The sequence below is a fragment of the Sciurus carolinensis genome, chromosome X, assembly GCF_902686445.1.
Source record: "Sciurus carolinensis chromosome X, mSciCar1.2, whole genome shotgun sequence".
NCBI classification, from domain to species: Eukaryota; Metazoa; Chordata; class Mammalia; order Rodentia; family Sciuridae; genus Sciurus; species Sciurus carolinensis.
In genome coordinates, this window is record NC_062232.1 from 1,158,079 (window position 1) to 1,176,302 (window position 18,224).

The window sequence follows — 18,224 nt, forward strand, 5'->3', positions numbered from 1 at the left end:
TCCTGACCTCCAGAGCCTGTGCAGGGGACCTGGTGTGGACACAGGGTCTCTGCAGAGGCAGTGAGTGCAGGACCCTAAGAGGAGCTCCTTCTGGTCAGGGTGGCCCTGAGGCCATGGCCGTGTCCTCACAAGAGACAGAAGAGGAGACACAGACACAGAGGAGGAGCCACGTGGAGACGGAGGCAGAGGCTGGAGGGCTGGGGCCACCAGCCCAGGGCCGCCTGGAGCCCAGGAGCTGGAGAGGCAGGAAGGAGCCTCCCTGAGCCTGTGGAGGCAGCTGGACACCATGGGAAGAGGTTGGTCCTGTCCCCGTCTTGGCCCAGAACCTGTGCAGGGGACCTGGTTTGGACACAGGATCTCTGCAGAGGCAGTGAGTGCAGGGTCCTGAGAGGAGCCCCTCCTGGTCAGGGTGGCCCTGAGGCCATGGCCGTGTCCTCACAAGAGACAAAAGAGGAGACACAGACACAGAGGAGGAGCCACGTGGAGACGGAGGCAGAGGCTGGAGGGCTGGGGCCACCAGCCCAGGGCCACCTGGAGCCCAGGAGCTGGAGAGGCAGGAAGGAGCCTCCCGGAGCCTGATTCTTCCAGAAGGTACACGGTTGGTGGCTGTGGACTTTGCTGAGCCGTCTCTTGTGGCCGGCTTCTCTGTAGCGAAGTTCTCCTGTGGTTACACTGTGCACACTTGAGCAAACCAGAATGACTTTCTCATCTTGGAATTCTTCATGGTAGATGCAAAGATTCCATTGCAAACAAGGTCATGTTCATGATCTGGGACTAGAACGTGGACTAGAACGTGGAGCAACCACTGATTTCATAAAAGATCCATTGGAATGAAATTCCCATTAGTTCCAGGGATGGAGAGCCACGTTCAGGGTCCCAAGTGGGTGACCGGCAGCACCTGCAGATTCAGGAGGACTCAGGAGGAAATGTCCAGCGGCGCTGGGTCAGTACAGACACCTAGGGACAAACATCTAGGGCCCCTCTGGGCACTGAATATGGTTATTATTATTCTAGAATCACAGACCTATGACAATCCAAGACCTGAAGATGCTACCAGAGGATGGAACGGAAGCCCTCCCAGACGATGTCTGAGAAGAGAAGATCCAAGAGGAGAGGTGTCCTGTGCGCAGTGCACCCATGTGTCCTGACCCAGAGAAGCCCAGGGACACACTCTCCCAGTCCATTCCTGACCTGTCCCACGGAATCTCATGGTGATGCCACCCAGCCTTGTCCATCCCTGCCCTATGGAATTTCCTGGGGAAGCCACCCGGATCCTGTCCCTGTCCCCAGTTCTCCTGAGCCCCCACTTGGCCAGCTCATGTCCCGCATGGGTCTGGTCTCAGTGTCACAAGGCACCTGTTGCCTGAGCCACGCTGGACTGAGGTCGACCAGATGCTGAGGCTGCACCCTGAGCCCATCCTGGGTCCCGAGGTGCAGCTCACCTCTCTGCATCTGGGGCTCCTACCTCCACCAGGCTCTCTCGGAACGTGACTCGGGGTCCCAGAGAGGAGACGCCGCAGCCCCCGCCACGCCAGCAGGTTACGGACCTGCCACGTGGTCTCCCATAAGGGAGTCTCCTCGCCGGGCCTCCGCTAATCCTCCTCTGGTCCCTGTTGGCCAAGCAATCACAACTGCGCCTTGAGGTGGAATGGTTTAATGGCTCACGGCACCTGCGACAATTTGGCACTGAGGGAGGACAAGACTGGAGGCTGAGGTTCCGCCCGTGGCTGGGTGGCGGTCGCCCACGTTTCCCTGGCTCTGAGTTCCCGCGGGGCTCGGCTCAGAGACCCGGGGCCACTGCTATCCCGAGATGCCCTCGGGGCTGCCATCCGCGATGCCCGTCATCTGGCAGCTTTTGGTCCACAGTTGCTGCTGCAGCTTCTGATCGTAGGTGACCTTGAGGGACTTGGTCTCCTTCTCGTTGTAGAGGTAGCGGCCACCCACTCCCTCCAGCTCCGGGGCCACTGCCGCGTAGACGGAGGTCCAGGCTCCCTCGTCGGGCGTCTGCGGGAAGAAGGGCAGCGGGGGGACGCGTCATTCGCGGAGCCCACGCCGGTGCCCCACACCGGCCAGGACTCCCTCCTCCCGCTACCTGTCACCAGGGACTGACAGCGGTGGTCACCGGGGGCTGCGTTGCCATGGTACCTGAAGAAATCTGGGGAAGCGCAGGCACGCCGCCCGCAACTCCACAAACCGCAGCTCCTTCAGTGACAGAGAGCAATGGGCCGCGCTGGACCCTGTGTCTGCGAACCAGGTGGAACCACGGGGGCAGCCCCTGCCAGGACCTCGGGGGCTCCGGGTTTCCCTCTGGCGCAGCCCATGTGGGCTGGGGTCCCAGGAAGGGCGGGAACACACGCTTCGGAGAGGAGCAGGGAGGACGGAGAACAGACTGTCGCAGCCCCGGGATCCTCCCCCTGCGGCGGACAGTGGCGCCAAGCGGGCAGGGATGGTGCTGTGGTTCAGAGACGCGGTGCCTCCGAATGCTCAGGAGGGGACGCGGGATGCCCAGAGGTGGGACGTTAGACTGCGAGAGGGTGACGGAACCCGGGGATTAATCCGCCCACACGGACGAATGGGTGCTGACTGCAGGCGGGGGTGTGGCTGGAGGAGCTGGTCACTGCGGACCTGCCTTGGGGACTATATCCTGTCCCTGGCTCCTTGGGGACTATGTCCTGTCCCTGGCTCCTTGGGGACTATATCCTGTCCCTGGCTCCTTGGGGACTATGTCCTGTCCCTGGCTCCTTGGGGACTATATCCTGTCCCTGGCTCCTTGGGGACTATGTCCTGTCCCTGGCTCCTTGGGGACTATATCCTGTCCCTGGCTCCTTGGGGACTATATCCTGTCCCTGGCTCCTTGGGGACTATATCCTGTCCCTGGCTCCTTGGGGACTATATCCCGTCCCTGGCTCCTTGGAGACTATATCCTGTCCCTGGCTCCTTGGGGACTATATCCTGTCCCTGGCTCCTTGGGGACTGTATCCTGTCCCTGGCTCCTTGGGGACTATGTCCTGTCCCTGGCTCCTTGGGGACTATATCCCGTCCCTGGCTCCTTGGGGACTATATCCCGTCCCTGGCTCCTTGGAGACTATATCCTGTCCCTGGCTCCTTGGGGACTATATCCCGTCCCTGGCTCCTTGGGGACTATATCCTGTCCCTGGCTCCTTGGGGACTATATCCCGTCCCTGGCTCCTTGGAGACTATATCCCGTCCCTGGCTCCTTGGGGACTATATCCCGTCCCTGGCTCCTTGGAGACTATATCCCGTCCCTGGCTCCATGGGGACTATATCCCGTCCCTGGCTCCTTGGGGACTATATCCCGTCCCTGGCTCCTTGGGGACTATATCCCGTCCCTGGCTCCATGGGGACTATATCCCGTCCCTGGCTCCTTGGGGACTATATCCCGTCCCTGGCTCCTTGGGGACTATATCCCGTCCCTGGCTCCATGGGGACTGTATCCCGTCCCTGGCTCCTTGGGGACTGTATCCCGTCCCTGGCTCCATGGGGACTATAACCCGTCCCTGGCTCCATGGGGACTATAACCCGTCCCTGGCTCCATGGGGACTATAACCCGTCCATGGCTCCTTGGGGACTGTATCCCGTCCCTGGCTCCATGGGGACTGTATCCCGTCCCTGGTTCCTTGGGGATTGTATCCCGTCCCTGGCTCCATGGGGACTATATCCTGTCCCTGGCTCCTTGGGGACCATGTCCTGTCCCTGGCTCCTTGGGGACTCTATCCTGTCCCTGGCTCCTTGGGGACTATATTCCGTCCCTGGCTCCTTGGGGACTATATCCCGTCCGTGGCTCCTTGGGGACTCTATCCTGTCCCTGGCTCCTTGGGGACTATATTCCGTCCCTGGCTCCTTGGGGACTATATCCCGTCCGTGGCTCCTTGGGGACTCTATCCTGTCCCTGGCTCCTTGGGGACTATATCCCGTCCCTGGCTCCATGGGGACTATATCCCGTCCCTGGCTCCTTGGGGACTATATCCTGTCCCTGGCTCCATGGGGTTCATATCTGGTCCCTGGTGAGCAGAGCTCTCTCTGCTTCCTGGTGCCACGTCCTGAGCTGCTCTCCTCCTCCAGGCCCTTCCGCCATTTTGTTCTGCCTCACCTTGGGCCAGAGCCATGGAGTCGCCCACCATGGACTGAACCTCTGAATCCATGAGCCCCAAATACATTTTTCTTCCTCTAAAGTTGTTCTTGTCTACTATTTTGGTCAAGTGACTAAAACCCTGAATGAAACAGGCTTCCTTCCTGCTGGGCATTGGCCCTTGAGCGTGGTCAGTGGGAAGAAAGCAGTGGGAGCTTTCGGAAGCAATGGGAACTGAAGGACTTCTGGGACCAGGATTCAGTGACCCATGAGATGACAGACTCTCCTACAGTTCTAAACGTCATGAAGTCCTCCTGGAGTTTACCTGGTGTAATACATTTGTATTACAATCCACCTGCTGAATCCAACCCTGGACCTTCTTCTAAGCCCCTAAATATCTAATTTACGGGCAAATGGCCAGGTCAGGAGGATTCCTTTATCTGCAGAACTCCACGGGCTTCAGAGTTGTGGCTGTGGTGATACGCATGAGACGACATTCTCCCCCAGTCCCTCCGTCGTAGATTATCTACTCTCCCAAAGTCGCTAGCATGGCCATGATGGGGTATTGCCAGGGATAGTTCAGCTAGACTTCCCACCGACATACCTGGGTCTCAGGATGACATAGTGATATTCTGCCCCGCCGGGAAGAATAGCATTGATTTTGAGAACCTTCTCTTGGGAGGCACCAGGAAGCAGAGAGAGAGAGAAGCCAGGGGCTGGATATAGTTCCCAAGGAGCCAGGGACAGGATATAGTCCCCAAGGGATGTCCCCAGTGACCCACCTCCTCCAGCCACACCCCACCTGCCTTGAGTTACCACCTGGTTTATTGTGGCTCATGGTTTCAGAGGTTGAGTCCATGGTGGGCGACTCCATGGCTCTGGCCCAAGGTGAGGCAGAACAAAATGGCGGAAGGGCCTGGAGGAGGAGAGCAGCTCAGGATGTGGCACCAGGAAGCAGAGAGAGCTCTGCTCACCAGGGACCAGATATAAACCCCATGGAGCCAGGGACAGGATATAGTCCCCAAGGAGCCAAGGACAGGATATAGTCCCCAAGGGATGTCCCCAGTGACCCAGTTTCTCCAGTCACACCCCACCTGCCTGAAGTCACCATCCAGTTAGTCCATTCAAGTGGATTAATCCACTGACTAGTTTACACCTCTCATTTCCCAATCATCTCACCTCTGAATATTCTTCCATCGTCTGATATATGAACTTTTAGGGGACACCTCATATCTAACCCACAACAGAAGTGAAGGCAAGGGAGAGAGAAGGTCAGACCAGTGGAAGGCATGGACCCATCCATCCTGTTTGAGGGTGGGGCAGCCCCCAATCCAGGAAGGGGCTTCAAGGGTCCGTTCTTGCTTCTCCAGCCTGCGTTATGCATCATGCTTGGGCAGGAGCTGATGCTAAGAGGCAGCAACATCTCTCCTCCCACACCGCTAACTTTGAGTTGGGTGATTCAGAATCTCTCCTGAAACCAGTACCCTCCCCCATAGAGAGGGACATCTGAGTTCCTTAAGGGGCAGGCAGAGTAGGAGGAGGCTCCCATGAGAACTTTGGCTGAGGCCACCAGCTCCAGTCTTGTTTTCCAGGTATGGATGAGTGCAGCTCTAAATCCAATATGGTGCCACGTCCCATAAATCCAATATGGCACCACTTCCCACACTGCTGCTCTGGTGGAAGAGGCCGGAGAGGCCAGGTGGGGCCGTTCTGGGTCCCTGCAGAGACTATGGCTCGCAGCACACAGGCTTCTACATTTTCCTGGAATCTTGGACGTTGACTGGTACCATTTTATATTTAGTGCTGAGCCACCTCTGCAAACAAATCCTTAAATTAGCTCCTGGAGTCAGTTTATTTCACAAACGATGCCTCATCCACCCTGAAGATTCCCAGCCCTCTGTGCAGAGCCTCCTGCCTGCATCTCACTGGGTAGCAACGCCCCCGCCAGCCATGCAGACCCCTCTGGTCTCCAGCCCCAGGACACTCTTCCTCCAAGAGCCTGGCTTGTGGCTGCTTCAGTTGGAAACACTGGACCCCGGGTTGAGTGGCTTTTTCCTTGTAGCTCCCTGAGGGCAGCGTCAGGGGCTCCTGTTTCCCCAGGTTTGTCTGGGTGACAGTTCTCGGGAGGCGTGTGCCCACTGGAGCAGAGGCAGCGAGAGCAGGAAGCTGCCCCTGCAGGAAACGGACTTGGGGTCTTCAATGGACACGGCGTGGGGCCAAAGGAGCAGCGGGCTCCTCCCCTCTTCTCTTCAGCTTCTTCCTCCTGCTCCTCTTCCTCTTTTTCTTCTATTGCCTCCTTGTTGACCTCCTCCTTCTCCTCTTCCTCCCTCTCTTCTTCCACCTCTTCTCTTCTTTCTTCTCCTCTTGCTCTTCTGTCCCTCTCGGTCTTTCTCTTTCTCCTCCTTCTCCTCCTCCTCTTCTCTCCCTCCTCCTCCTCTTTCTCCTCTTTTCTCATTCTCCTCCCCACTCCTCCTCCTCCTTTTGCTCCTCCTCCTCCTCCCCTGCTCCTCCTCCTGCTCCTCCTGTTCCTCCTCCTCCCCCTCCTCCTCCCCCTCTTCCTGCTCCTCCCTGTCCCTCCTTCTCCTCCTCTTTCTCGTACTCCTGCTCTTTTTCCTCCTCCTGTTCCTCCTCCTCTTCTTTTCTCATTCTCCTCCCTCCACCTCCTCCTCCTCCACCTCTTCCACCTCCTACTGCTCCACCTCCACCTCCACCTCCTCTTCCTTCTCCTCTTCCTTCTCCTCCAGCTCCTCTTCCTCCACCTCCTCCACCACCTCCTCCTCCTCCTCCATCTCCACCTCCTCCTCCACCTCCTCCTCCTCTTCCTTCTCCTCCAGCTCCTCTTCCAGCTCCTCCACCTCCTCCTCCTCCTCCATCTCCACCTCCTCCTCCACCTCCTCCTCCTCCACCTCCTCCTCCTCTTCCTTCTCCTCCAGCTCCTCTTCCAGCTCCTCCACCTCCTCCTCCAGCTCCTCTTCCTCCACTTCTTCCACCTCCTCCTCCTCCCCCTCCTCCTCCCCCTCCTCCTCCCCCTCCAGCTCCTCTTCCTCCTCCTCCTCCTTCTTTTCCTCCTCCAGCTCCTCCTCCTCCAGCTCCTCCTCCAGCTCCTCTTCCTCCTCCTCCTCCAGCTCCTCTTCCTCCTCCTCCTCCTCCTCCTTCTCCAGCTCCTCTTCCACCTCCTCCACCTCTTCCTCCTCTTCCTTCTCTTCCAGCTCCTCTTCCTCCTCCTCCTCCTCCCCCTCCTCCTCCTTTTTTTCCTTCTCCTCCAGCTCCTCCTCCTCCCCCCTTTTTCCTCCTCCTCCTCCTCCTCCCCCTCCTCCTCCTTCTTTTCCTCCTCCTCCTTCTTTTCCTCCTCCTCCTCCTTCTTTTCCTCCTTCCCGCTCCTCTTTCTCTTTGTCCTCCTCCAGCTCCTCCTCCCCCTCCCCCTCCTCCTCCTCCCCCTCCCTCCTACAGCTGATTTACAGACTCCAGGGCTTTGCTAAGAATCAGTCCACCTTCAGGCCACACTCTTCTACTCCCTAAATCTCATTTCAAACTCTAACTGGACTCATTTACACATCTCGGGCTGTCAGTATCCTGAGTGAACTTTCATACACAACTCGATGCTGCCCAGGACACACAGGGGAGCTGGAGTCACGGATCCTTCCTCCCCTGCTTAGGGGGTCTGTTCCCTGCAGCTCTGAGGTCTGGCTGAGCACACGTCGCGTCACCTGCAGGGCTTTGGAAAGAGGCTCCAAAGGGCTCCCTCCATCCAGGCTGTTGGCTCCCTCCGAGGGTCTCGATGCTGTTTATCTTATGACAGAGTTGCATCCCAATAAACCCATCTTGGGTCAAACATTTGAAGCAGAAATGCATTTCCGAGATTCACCACACGTCTTACCTGAGCCCCGCCTGCTTCTGACATGCTCCGAATAGTCGCCTAAGATGACAGCGAGGCAGAAACATCCAACGCAGAGCGGGTTTCATAGTAGAATATGCAGCCCACCCCATAACTTTTTGAAAGCCATACTGGAAATAGAAGAGGGTAGGCAGGGGTGGGTGCCTTTCTGCAGTCGCCCCAAATAGAAATATGGTTAACCTGAGCTACTGTAAGTCAAAACGCGGTGCTGCGTGGAACATGGAGAGCCAGGGATGCCCAGCGTCTGATGGCCCGGGGACCCTGCGTAGGAAACTGCTCAGCTCGCACACCCTTTGTGCAACCTGCAGAGCAGGTGCAGGGCTACCTTCAGCCCCTCGCTGTGTGGGTCAAGCCCGATTCCTGTTTCTTAACAGGTGGCCCCAAAAAGAAAGAGGACTATGGCGAAGCACCCGGAGGAAGCTGCAAGGCGGGAAGCCATGTCCTCCGTGGCGACCTCCTGGCTCAGACCAAGGAACCGCGAGACTGGAGCTGGGGGACCTGCCCTCTCTCTCGGGAGGAGTGGCCTGGGGCACACTGTCAGAGTGACAGACTGTGCCCCCGGGAGCGTCGTGCAGAGGGGAGAAGACCCTGCGTCCTGGAGACGGGACAGGGTTCTGAGAAATGGGGCTCCTTGTGACATCAAGGGAGGACCCCGCCCCGCGCCCCAGGGAGCAGCTCCTTGTGGTTCGGCACGGAGCCCCCGGAAACCCAGAGGTTGCTGCAGCTCCGGGCTGGGAAGCAGCTCAGCGCCACGCAGCAGAAGTGGGTCAGAGCTGCGCGGGTCACGGGGGGCTCCTGGGGCAGAGGGGGACCCGGCAAAACAGCCCCTGCTGCCCCCGAGTGGGCCTAAGGACACGATCGCGGAGCCACACGGTCCCGCAAACGCTGCCAGGCCCGGCCTCAGCCACTTGCACGACCGTCAGAGAGACGTTAGAAAAATGAGGGGCCTCCCAGGAGCCTGGGCGAAAAGGGACATCGCGTGTGCAAAGCCAGATGGCGAGTCTGCAATCCCGGGGACCCCAGGCCTCGCGTCCGCGTTCCGTCCTTTGGCCAGAACCCCTGACCTCCAGCGGGAAGGTCTGATCTGCGCTCCCGGTTTCTGAGGATCCGGCCCAGCGGGGGGCGCTGGCTCCCAGGCAGAAACGTCAGGGCCGAAGGGCGCGGCGGCGGGCAGCCAGCAGAGGAGGAGGCGCCAGGGACAGGACAGAGTCCTCAAGGACACCCTCAAGATCTCTCCTTCAACTAGCTCCTTCCGCGTGCATTTTTCTCAGCCTCCTAGTACTCCATTCCTGTGTCAGTGGATTCATCCGCGGCTGAGGTCAGCGCCTTCCTGACCCAAGCCCTCCGCTGAGCTCTGTGGAACACAAGCCTGCGGCTGCTGTCACTCACGACATGACAGCTTCCGACGGCTCGGACTCACTATCCCTGAACTCTAGAGGTTGGAAATCCCAAGCCCGTGTCCCTGGGCTACAGCCAGGTCTTGAATTTTAAAAGGCTGTCCTTCTTGGGGGCTCGAGAGGAGGCTCCGCCTGGCTCTTCCACTACGGTCCTCAGCAGGGTCCTGACCCCCGGGACCTCTGCTCCCATACTCGGGCCCCGCCCCATCCGCCTTTCCTGCTGGGTTCTCGCGAGAACTCTTGTGACGCGATCAGACCCACGGGGATGATCCAGGACAACCTCCTGGCTCAGCAACCTCGAGGAAGCACGCGGAAAAGTCCCTTTGGCTTTGTGAGCTCACGTATAGGAACCAGGGATTAGGGCCTGACACGGTTCCGTCTCCTCCACCGGATCAGGATGTGCACATGCAGCATTATCCTGTCTGCTGAGTTAGAGAAGTAGGTCAGGTACCCGGGAAGGACGCCGTGACCCGCCCTGGAGTAGGGCCACATGCCTGGGAAGCACTCTCTGACCTGCTCTGGAGCAGGTCACACCCGGGAAGGACCCTCTCACCACCTCTGGGGCAGGTCACAGCTGGGAAGGACCCTCTGGCCTCCCCTGGGGCAGGTCACACCTGGGAAGGGCCCTCTGGCCTCCCCTGGGGCAGGTCACACCCGGGAAGGACCCTCTGGCCTCCCCTGGGGCAGGTCACACCTGGGAAGGACCCTCTGGCCTCCCCTGGGGCAGGTCACACCCGGGAAGGACCCTCTGGCCTCCCCTGGGGCAGGTCACACCTGGGAAGGACCCTCTCACCACCTCTGGGGCAGGTCACAGCTGGGAAGGACCCTCTGGCCTCCCCTGGGGCAGGTCCACACCTGGGAAGGATCCTGTCACCTCCCCTGGGGCAGGTCACACCTGGGAAGGACCCTCTGACCTCCCCTGGGGCAGGTCACACCTGGGAAGGACCCTCTGGCCTCCCCTGGGGCAGGTCACACCTGGGAAGGACCCTCTGGCCTCCCCTGGAGAGGCCATGAGACCCTCCTGGACAGGGGCCTCCCTGCACCTGGAGGAAGGAGCCTCCTTCTCTCCGAGGACACAGAGGACTCTGAGCCCAGGGGCTGAGCCCCGGCTGCGCCCAGGAGGGCTGACCCTCTGCCCACGCTGCTCGGCTGCCCAGGTCTTCGCCCGCTGAGCGTGGCCCTGCCCGGCCCTGCCTCTGGGTTCTGGCCTCTGCAGGTCCCGTGCCCAGTGGAACCTGATGAAACCCACCGAGACACCTTGTTAACCTGTCCTTGGCCACAGGCGCGAACCGGATGGGAAGAGAAGACCCCTGGTCCCTCCATGGGTTGCAGGATGGCCAGAAGCTGCCTTCTGAACCCATCTGGGTTTAGAAGACCCCGCGGTCCTCGCATGTATCTTCTCCTCCGTGTCAAAGGCCAGCAGCTCCTTCCACACTCGGGCGGCCCTGCAGCTTAGACCTGAGCCACCGGATTGCAGCCACCAGACCCCAGAGGCCTCGGGACTTGAGTTGACCGGTCCTGACCGAGGGGCATGGCGTGGCCAGCATCCCGTGACCGGGGCTGGGGGCGGCCGGACCCCCACGGGTCTTCCCCGGGGCTTGCTATAAAGGTCGGCCGGGTGACCCACGCAGCGCAGGGCCACCGGTGAGCACGCAGCGTCCACTGGAGAATTCCACCGGCGCTGCGGTTGGCGTCGCGGCCCGGAGGCCCGCGCGGGTCTTACCTTGAACAGCAGCCAGCCCAGGGCTCTCTTGACCAGACGCGTGCCCCAGAAGACGTGCCGGTAGAGGTCGGTGTCCACCACCCCGGGGTCCACCACGTTGGCCGTCACGGGGCTGCCCTGGGCGGCCAGCAGCCGCTGCAGCCGGTAGGTGAAGAGCACCAGGGCCAGCTTGCTCTGCGCGTAGGCCGCGTGGGGCGAGTAGCTGCCGCTGCGGACGCAACGATGGGGACAGGTCACTCCTGGGTGCCGGGTGCGAATTCCCCGCCTGCCCGCCCGCGTGCACGCTGCGCATGCGCAACGCACCCTGGCCACCCCTGAAATGCGCCGGAGGCCACCCGCGCTGTCCTCGGGAACATCTCGATTTTGTGCAACTGCTGCTCAAACCACCAACGACCTGCAGGTCAGGCTCGCCCACCAGGCTCGCCGGCTCCGGAAGGCAGGGCAGCCAAGAGCCCGGAAGAAACGCGCTTTCCGAGTCCTTGACAGACATGGCTGCATCTCAGTTAAACCCCCGGTGACCTTGGCTTTGTCCTCCCAAGGAGCCAGCCTCAGCCGGGCCTGCGCAGGCCGGGCTGCATTTGAAATCCCGTCCCTGATGTCCAGACAAGTTCCCTCAGGGCCATTCCTCTGTCCCTGGCGGTATTTGAATGCACAGTGACCCCGGGTGCTCTGGGAGTTTGCAGGGAAGAGTGTCCAGCTCCTTGGGATTCTTACACACATTGAAACCTGAGATGATTTGGGAGGTAAAATGTGCCTCTGGTCCCTTAGTCACGGTATGGGTTAGCATCCTGTCGTTGTGAGAAAAATACCCAAGAACACTTGTAAGAACGGAAGGTTTAAGCTGGCTCATGGTCTCAGTAAAAAGAGAGGGAGAGGAAGAGACTGGGGTCCCAGCGGCAGCTCCAAGGCCACGCCCCAGTGACGTAACTTCCTCCACTAGGCTCCGCCCCCTGCACGTCCAACACCAAGCAAGCTGCGGAAGAAGCCTGGAAACATGGGCTTTCCGGGACTCTCAGATTTAAACTACGATATAGAAAGAGCAAAATTCAACAAAGACAAAATATGCAACCCAAAGGGCACATTTCCAGGGACGGCTCCTAGGGACACACCCCGCCTGGTGCAGGCACAACCTAGATAATCCACATTAGTGGATTAATCCACTGAGGAGGTTACACCTCTCATCACCCACCTTCCACTCGGAACTCGCCCGCTGGCCCCACACATGAGCTTTTGAGGGACGCCTCCCACCTAAGCCACAACGAGGGTGCAGAAGTGGGCACAGCAGACGCCTATCGGAGGCCCAGCAGGTCCAAGGCCTCCTATCTGAGGCCCAGCAGGTCCCGTGGAAGAAAGAAATCCAATCCGCGGAGTCATTCGCGACGTGAATACATCCAGGGGAAAATCCACCTGCCCCGCCTGCGGTTTGCCTGGGCTCCCTTGAATTCCCAATGGAAAATCACTCCCAGGTCCACTGCTTCAGTGACCGACAGGGACGGGCCAGCAAAGGACCATGAGGCTGCCTTGGCCACAGGCAGATGCTAAAAAGGGAAAACGGCATCTCAGCGTAAGTGGTCAGCGAGGCCGGCCTGCAGGGTGTTAGTGCTGCCGACTGTGCAATTCAGAGCAATAGGGCGGAACCAGCCTCTGAAGCCACCTGCCTCCATTTCCTCCCCGGGGACAGAGAGGCCCAGGACACAGGCGATATGCTAGCGAGGCAGGAGCCTCCAGCCGCCCCGGGCATCTCAACACGCCTGAAGCCATGGGTTCCCAAGTCACACGGTCGGCTGGGACTTCGAAAAGCAGAAGGTGCATGTCAGGATGCAGGTGGCCCCAGAGGAAAGGGACGGACGGGCTCTGGTATCAAGTCCATCTGTCACCCTAGGGCGGAGCAGAAGGTCTTCAGAACGCCACCTCCCGGCAAGCGGTCCCCGCCTTGCTGTCGAGGAGAAGAGGGACCCGAGGGGACAGTTAATCCAGGAGAGAGTCCCCGGCGATGACCGGGAGGAGCAGGCGCAGACGGACAGGAGACCGGGGCTCCCCGCTGACCCTCACCAGAGAAGCCCTGAGAGCAGGGGACCCCAGCTCCAGGGAAGGGGGACGGCAGACTCCAGCCTGCGGACACAGACCAAGGACACGCCCGGCTGACCCCACGGCCAGCACGGCTGTCCATCAACTGCCCTGTGATGAAGGGCAGAGGAAGTCGAGCGAGCGCGTTCAGGACCCACGGCTCCACCTTCCCGGGACCCTCGCTCACCGCCCTCACTCAGCCGAAAGGTCACTGTGAAGCTCTGCCTGACGGGACAGACGGATGTGGGTGGAGGGCCCCGAGGTCCAGGGGATGAGCTGACCCCACAGGCTTTCCGTTCCCAGGAGCCACTGGCTGGCAGCCCTGCCTGGCCTCCGTGGACAGCCCACGTCCCCTTCCTCACCAACCGCCTGCTGCCTGCAGGAGAGACGCAGCCTGAAATCATGTCCCAGAGGAACCCAGTGACCCTGAAGGGGACGCTGTGACCCCGACACAGACCAGGTCCCAGGGCTCAGGGAGACCAGGGTCCTTCCTTCACCATAGAACCTGAAGGAACAGGTGCCAGTGAGAGCCAGCCAGCCCGGGCCAGGGTGACCCAGAGTGGCCATGGTGTGGGGACTGGACAGTCTGAGGTCGCCCTGCTGTCCGTCAAAAGCCAGGAGGTGGACCTGGGTGGGACTCTCTGGAAACTCCCCTGGGACCCCATAAAACTGGACGCAGGAGAGGCCTGCTGCCCCCTCCTCTCTGAGAGGCCCCCTGTGTCCCTTGAGAGTGTCCCCTTCCCTTCCCATCCCTCCAGTCAGCTCCTGCCTGTCACCCTGAGTGACAGGTCTGGAATATTGCCGACTGGATTGGAAGAATTGGGGTTTGGGGGGGGTCTCCGTGCCGCCTCGGTTTCCCCGAAGCCGCAGCTCCGTAACCCCCACCGTGAACACGGGGAGGGCGGTGTGGTGGCCCTTTGCTGTCCGGCAGGCGCAGAGCAGGGCAGGTGAGCGACTGCGTTCCGAAGGCCGCAGACGCGTTGTGATCCGCGGCAGTCAACACTGATACCCCCGCGACGTTGCATAAAAATGACCTTCAGGTACGTGCAGAACGTGTGGGGAAGGCAGACGAGGGGACGGGCGTGAGGAGGACAGAGAAGAGGCAGGCACTGGACGGTGAACGCAACCAAACTCGCTCTGTGCGCCAACGGACGCACCACGATGAACCCCGCTAGGATGCACGGTGATAACGCACCCAGAAAAATGAACTCCGCGTTTAGACTTGGGTCCCCATTCACTGTGTCCCTGCAAATACTCAAAAATCCAAAAACATCAGAAACACTTTGGGTCCCAAGCATCGTGGATAAAAGAGGCTCAACATGTACTAGAAATTCTCTGGATTATATCATGGTGGTATTTTTATGGTAGAAATGATATATTATGGCTTAGAGGTGAGTTGTCGCCAAAAGCTCATGTGTGAGACCGTGCAAGAATGTTCAGAGGTGGGATGATCCGGTTACGAGAGGTGTAACCTACTCTTAGTGGATTAATCCACTTGAATGGACTGCTGGCAGGTAGGTGTGGCTGGAGGAGCTGGGTCACTGGGGACATCCGTTGGGGACTATATCCCGTCCCCGGCTCCTTGGGGACTATGTCCCGTCCTCGGCTCCTTCGGGACTATATCCCGTCCCCGGCTCCTTCGGGACTATATCCCGTCCCCGGCTCCTTGGGGACTGTATCCTGTCCCCGGCTCCATGGGGACTGTATCCCGTCCCTGGCTCCATGGGGACTATATCCCGTCCCTGGCTCCATGGGGACTATATCCCGTCCCCGGCTCCTTCGGGACTATATCCCGTCCCCGGCTCCTTCGGGACTATATCCCGTCCCCGGCTCCTTCGGGACTATATCCTGTCCCCGGCTCCATGGGGACTGTATCCTGTCCCTGGCTCCATGGGGACTGTATCCTGTCCCTGGCTTCATGGGGACTGTATCCTGTCCCTGGCTCCTTGGGGACTATATCCTGTCCCTGGCTCCATGGGGACTATATCCTGTCCCTGGTTCCATGGGGACTATATCCCGTCCCTGGCTCCATGGGGACTATATCCTGTCCCTGGTTCCATGGGGACTATATCCCGTCCCTGGCTCCTTGGGGACTATATCCTGTCCCTGGCTCCATGGGGACTATATCCTGTCCCTGGTTCCATGGGGACTATATCCCGTCCCTGGCTCCATGGGGACTATATCCTGTCCCTGGTTCCATGGGGACTATATCCCGTCCCTGGCTCCTTGGGGACTATATCCTGTCCCTGGCTCCATGGGGACTATATCCTGTCCCTGGTTCCATGGGGACTATATCCCGTCCCTGGCTCCATGGGGACTATATCCTGTCCCTGGCTCCTTGGGGACTATATCCTGTCCCTGGCTCCATGGGGACTATATCCTGTCCCTGGTTCCATGGGGACTATATCCCGTCCCTGGCTCCATGGGGACTATATCCCGTCCTCGGCTCCTTCGGGACTATATCCCGTCCTCGGCTCCTTCGGGACTATATCCCGTCCCCGGCTCCTTCGGGACTATATCCCGTCCCCGGCTCCTTGGGGACTGTATCCCGTCCCCGGCTCCATGGGGACTGTATCCCGTCCCCGGCTCCATGGGGACTGTATCCCGTCCCCGGCTCCATGGGGACTGTATCCCGTCCCCGGCTCCATGGGGATTATATCCCGTCCCCGGCTCCTTCGGGACTATATCCCGTCCCCGGCTCCTTCGGGACTATATCCCGTCCCCGGCTCCTTGGGGACTGTATCCTGTCCCCGGCTCCTTGGGGACTGTATCCTGTCCCTGGCTCCATGGGGACTGTATCCTGTCCCTGGCTTCATGGGGACTATATCCTGTCACTGGCTCCTTGGGGACTATATCCTGTCACTGGCTCCTTGGGGACTATATCCTGTCCCTGGCTCCATGGGGTTTATATCTGGTCCCTGGTGAGCAGAGCTCTCTCTGCTTCCTGGTGCCACATCCTGAGCTGCTCTCCTCCTCCAGGCCCTTCCGCCATTTTGTTCTGCCTCACCTTGGGCCAGAGCCATGGAGTCGCCCACCATGGACTGAGCCTCTGAATCCATGAGCCCAAATCAACTTTTCCTCCTCTACCTTGTTCTCGTCAGGTCTTTTGGCAGCAGCGACAGAACAGCTGACTAAAACCTCTCAAGATCTATGCACAGCACTGTTGGATTCATAGAACAATGTCTAGATTGCTGAACCTACACCGGCTAAGGAGCCTTCTACTCGAATGGAAAATTAAAACAAAGGAAGCAAAAAAAAAATCACTCCTTCAAGTGCTCCTCCAGGTGGTCTGTGATACGGTGTTGGATTTCTGCATTTTACTTGGTGATAGAAAATATGATTCTCTTGCTGGCAGAGACGTGAAGCCCGGGTGGCTTTGGCGGTCGGGTACAAGAAAGGAGCCCTTTTCAGTTCCTTGGGTGGATCCGCATCGGCTCTGGTCGTGACATCTCAGCGTCTACACCGCCCGCCTGGCGGATGGGCTGCTTTCACACAGAGCAACGGGCAGCGGTAGCTTTGGTGGCCGATGCAGAGCAAGCGGCCCGGGCGTTGACCTGACGTTAACAGAAGTGCCCCTGCCCCTCGCGTTCCCATTGAGCCCAGAACGCAGACCCAACAGAATCACGGACACTCCACCCGCCACCGCAGCCTCGTTTCCTGTGGGTGTTCTGCAGACGCCCCGAAATCCAATAACGGTCCGCCTTTCACGGAGCAAGAAGGAAGGGCCTGGGGACATCTGGTCTCACGTCATCCCTCTTGTGTGAAATCGAGTTTTTCCACGTTTCTCAGCGGCTGTACCTGCCGGCGGCTGCGAGCACGGCTCAGGAATTTCCTTCGTCAGCTTTTTGTCAATGGGATCAAATCCCCGGGGAAAAATGCTCATGGTTTCCGAGGGGTCAGTGCATGGTCCGCTGGACATCATGCCCGAAGGGGCCCTGGAACAGAGCTGGGCAGCTCACGGCAGCCGGGAAGCAGAGAGAGAAATGGCCGGGGACAGGATATAGTCCCTGAGGAGATGGGGAAGGAGCCCTCGTTACCCAATCATTTCCCAGAGATCCTACCTCTGATCATGGCTGCTTCCCGGACCCAGCCTTCGCCCCAAGGGCCTCTGGGGGATATCCACCATCCCCACCTGTCCAGCCGTAAAAGAATCCATCCATTTACCGAGCAATTGATTTGCTGGAAGGACTTCTCCTCCAAGAATAATTGGTGCTTTTACAATGCGTTGGACAGACCCGCGGCTGGAGACGCACGCAAGCGCTCACGCTGCAGCCCCAGGCGGGATCTGGAGTCTTTGAATTCTTTTTTCTTTAGGGGACCCCATCATTTTCCTCTGAGGACCTTCAACTGATTGAGCGAGGCCCACCCATACTGCGGAAGGGCATGAGATTGGAAAGGGAAAAGGGCAAGTTATGAAAGAGTAACACGCGATCTTCATTGAAAAAAGAAAAAAAGCCTGGAGAGAAAACTGGGAAATGCTGGAGAAAAAAAAGGACCCCGGGACCCCCTTTTGGAACGGCTGAGGTGTTGAAGTCTGCTACTTATTTTGCCTTTTGACAGACGCACTTGAATTTGGTCCACAGCTTTCGACTGAGGTTTTTGCACAGGTTCTGAGACGGGACCCCTGGACGCATGGATGTTGGCAAGGTGTCGCGATGTGTTGGAAAGCACCTCCGGCCATCAGTCCACGTGAGTCCATCTGAAGGCGCGGAGCTACTGCTGCCCACGCGGCAGCTGGACACAGCCCACTCATCTGCCTTCCCTGCAGCTGGACAATGTCACACATCCAAGGTGTCACCCGTGCAGAGTGAGGACGGTGACGGGAAGCACCCTCTGCCCGGGAGGTAGACCAGGAACGGGGACACGGGCGCAGGCATGGTGAGCACTGAGCTCGGCCCTTAGGGGCTGGACAGTGTCCTGAGAAAGGCAAAGAAAGCAGAGAGGAGCCCGAGTCCCCGGCCTGGCACGGGCGCACCCCACCTCTCAGGTGGGTTCTCACCTGGGGGCTGACGAGGCCGGAGGACCCAACGGCTCACCCCTGAGCCTGTGTCT

At 59.4% G+C, this 18,224-nt stretch overlaps 1 protein-coding gene across 3 annotated transcripts in view; it reads right to left on the minus strand.

Moving 5' to 3' along the window:
• Positions 1-490: 490 nt before the first annotated feature.
• Positions 491-18,224, minus strand: part of Dhrsx (dehydrogenase/reductase X-linked) — a 91,151-nt gene continuing 73,417 nt past the window's right edge. The window contains exons 5-6 of one of the 3 annotated variants that reach the window (XM_047536441.1): positions 11,106-11,313; positions 491-2,004 (exon numbers count right to left, since the gene is read on the minus strand). In XM_047536441.1, coding sequence (XP_047392397.1) covers positions 1,801-2,004; positions 11,106-11,313 — 412 coding nt within the window. In that variant the 3' untranslated portion in view covers positions 491-1,800. The remainder of the gene's footprint in view (positions 2,005-11,105; positions 11,314-18,224) is intronic. The other 2 variants (XM_047536438.1, XM_047536439.1) reach the window with 2 other exon arrangements.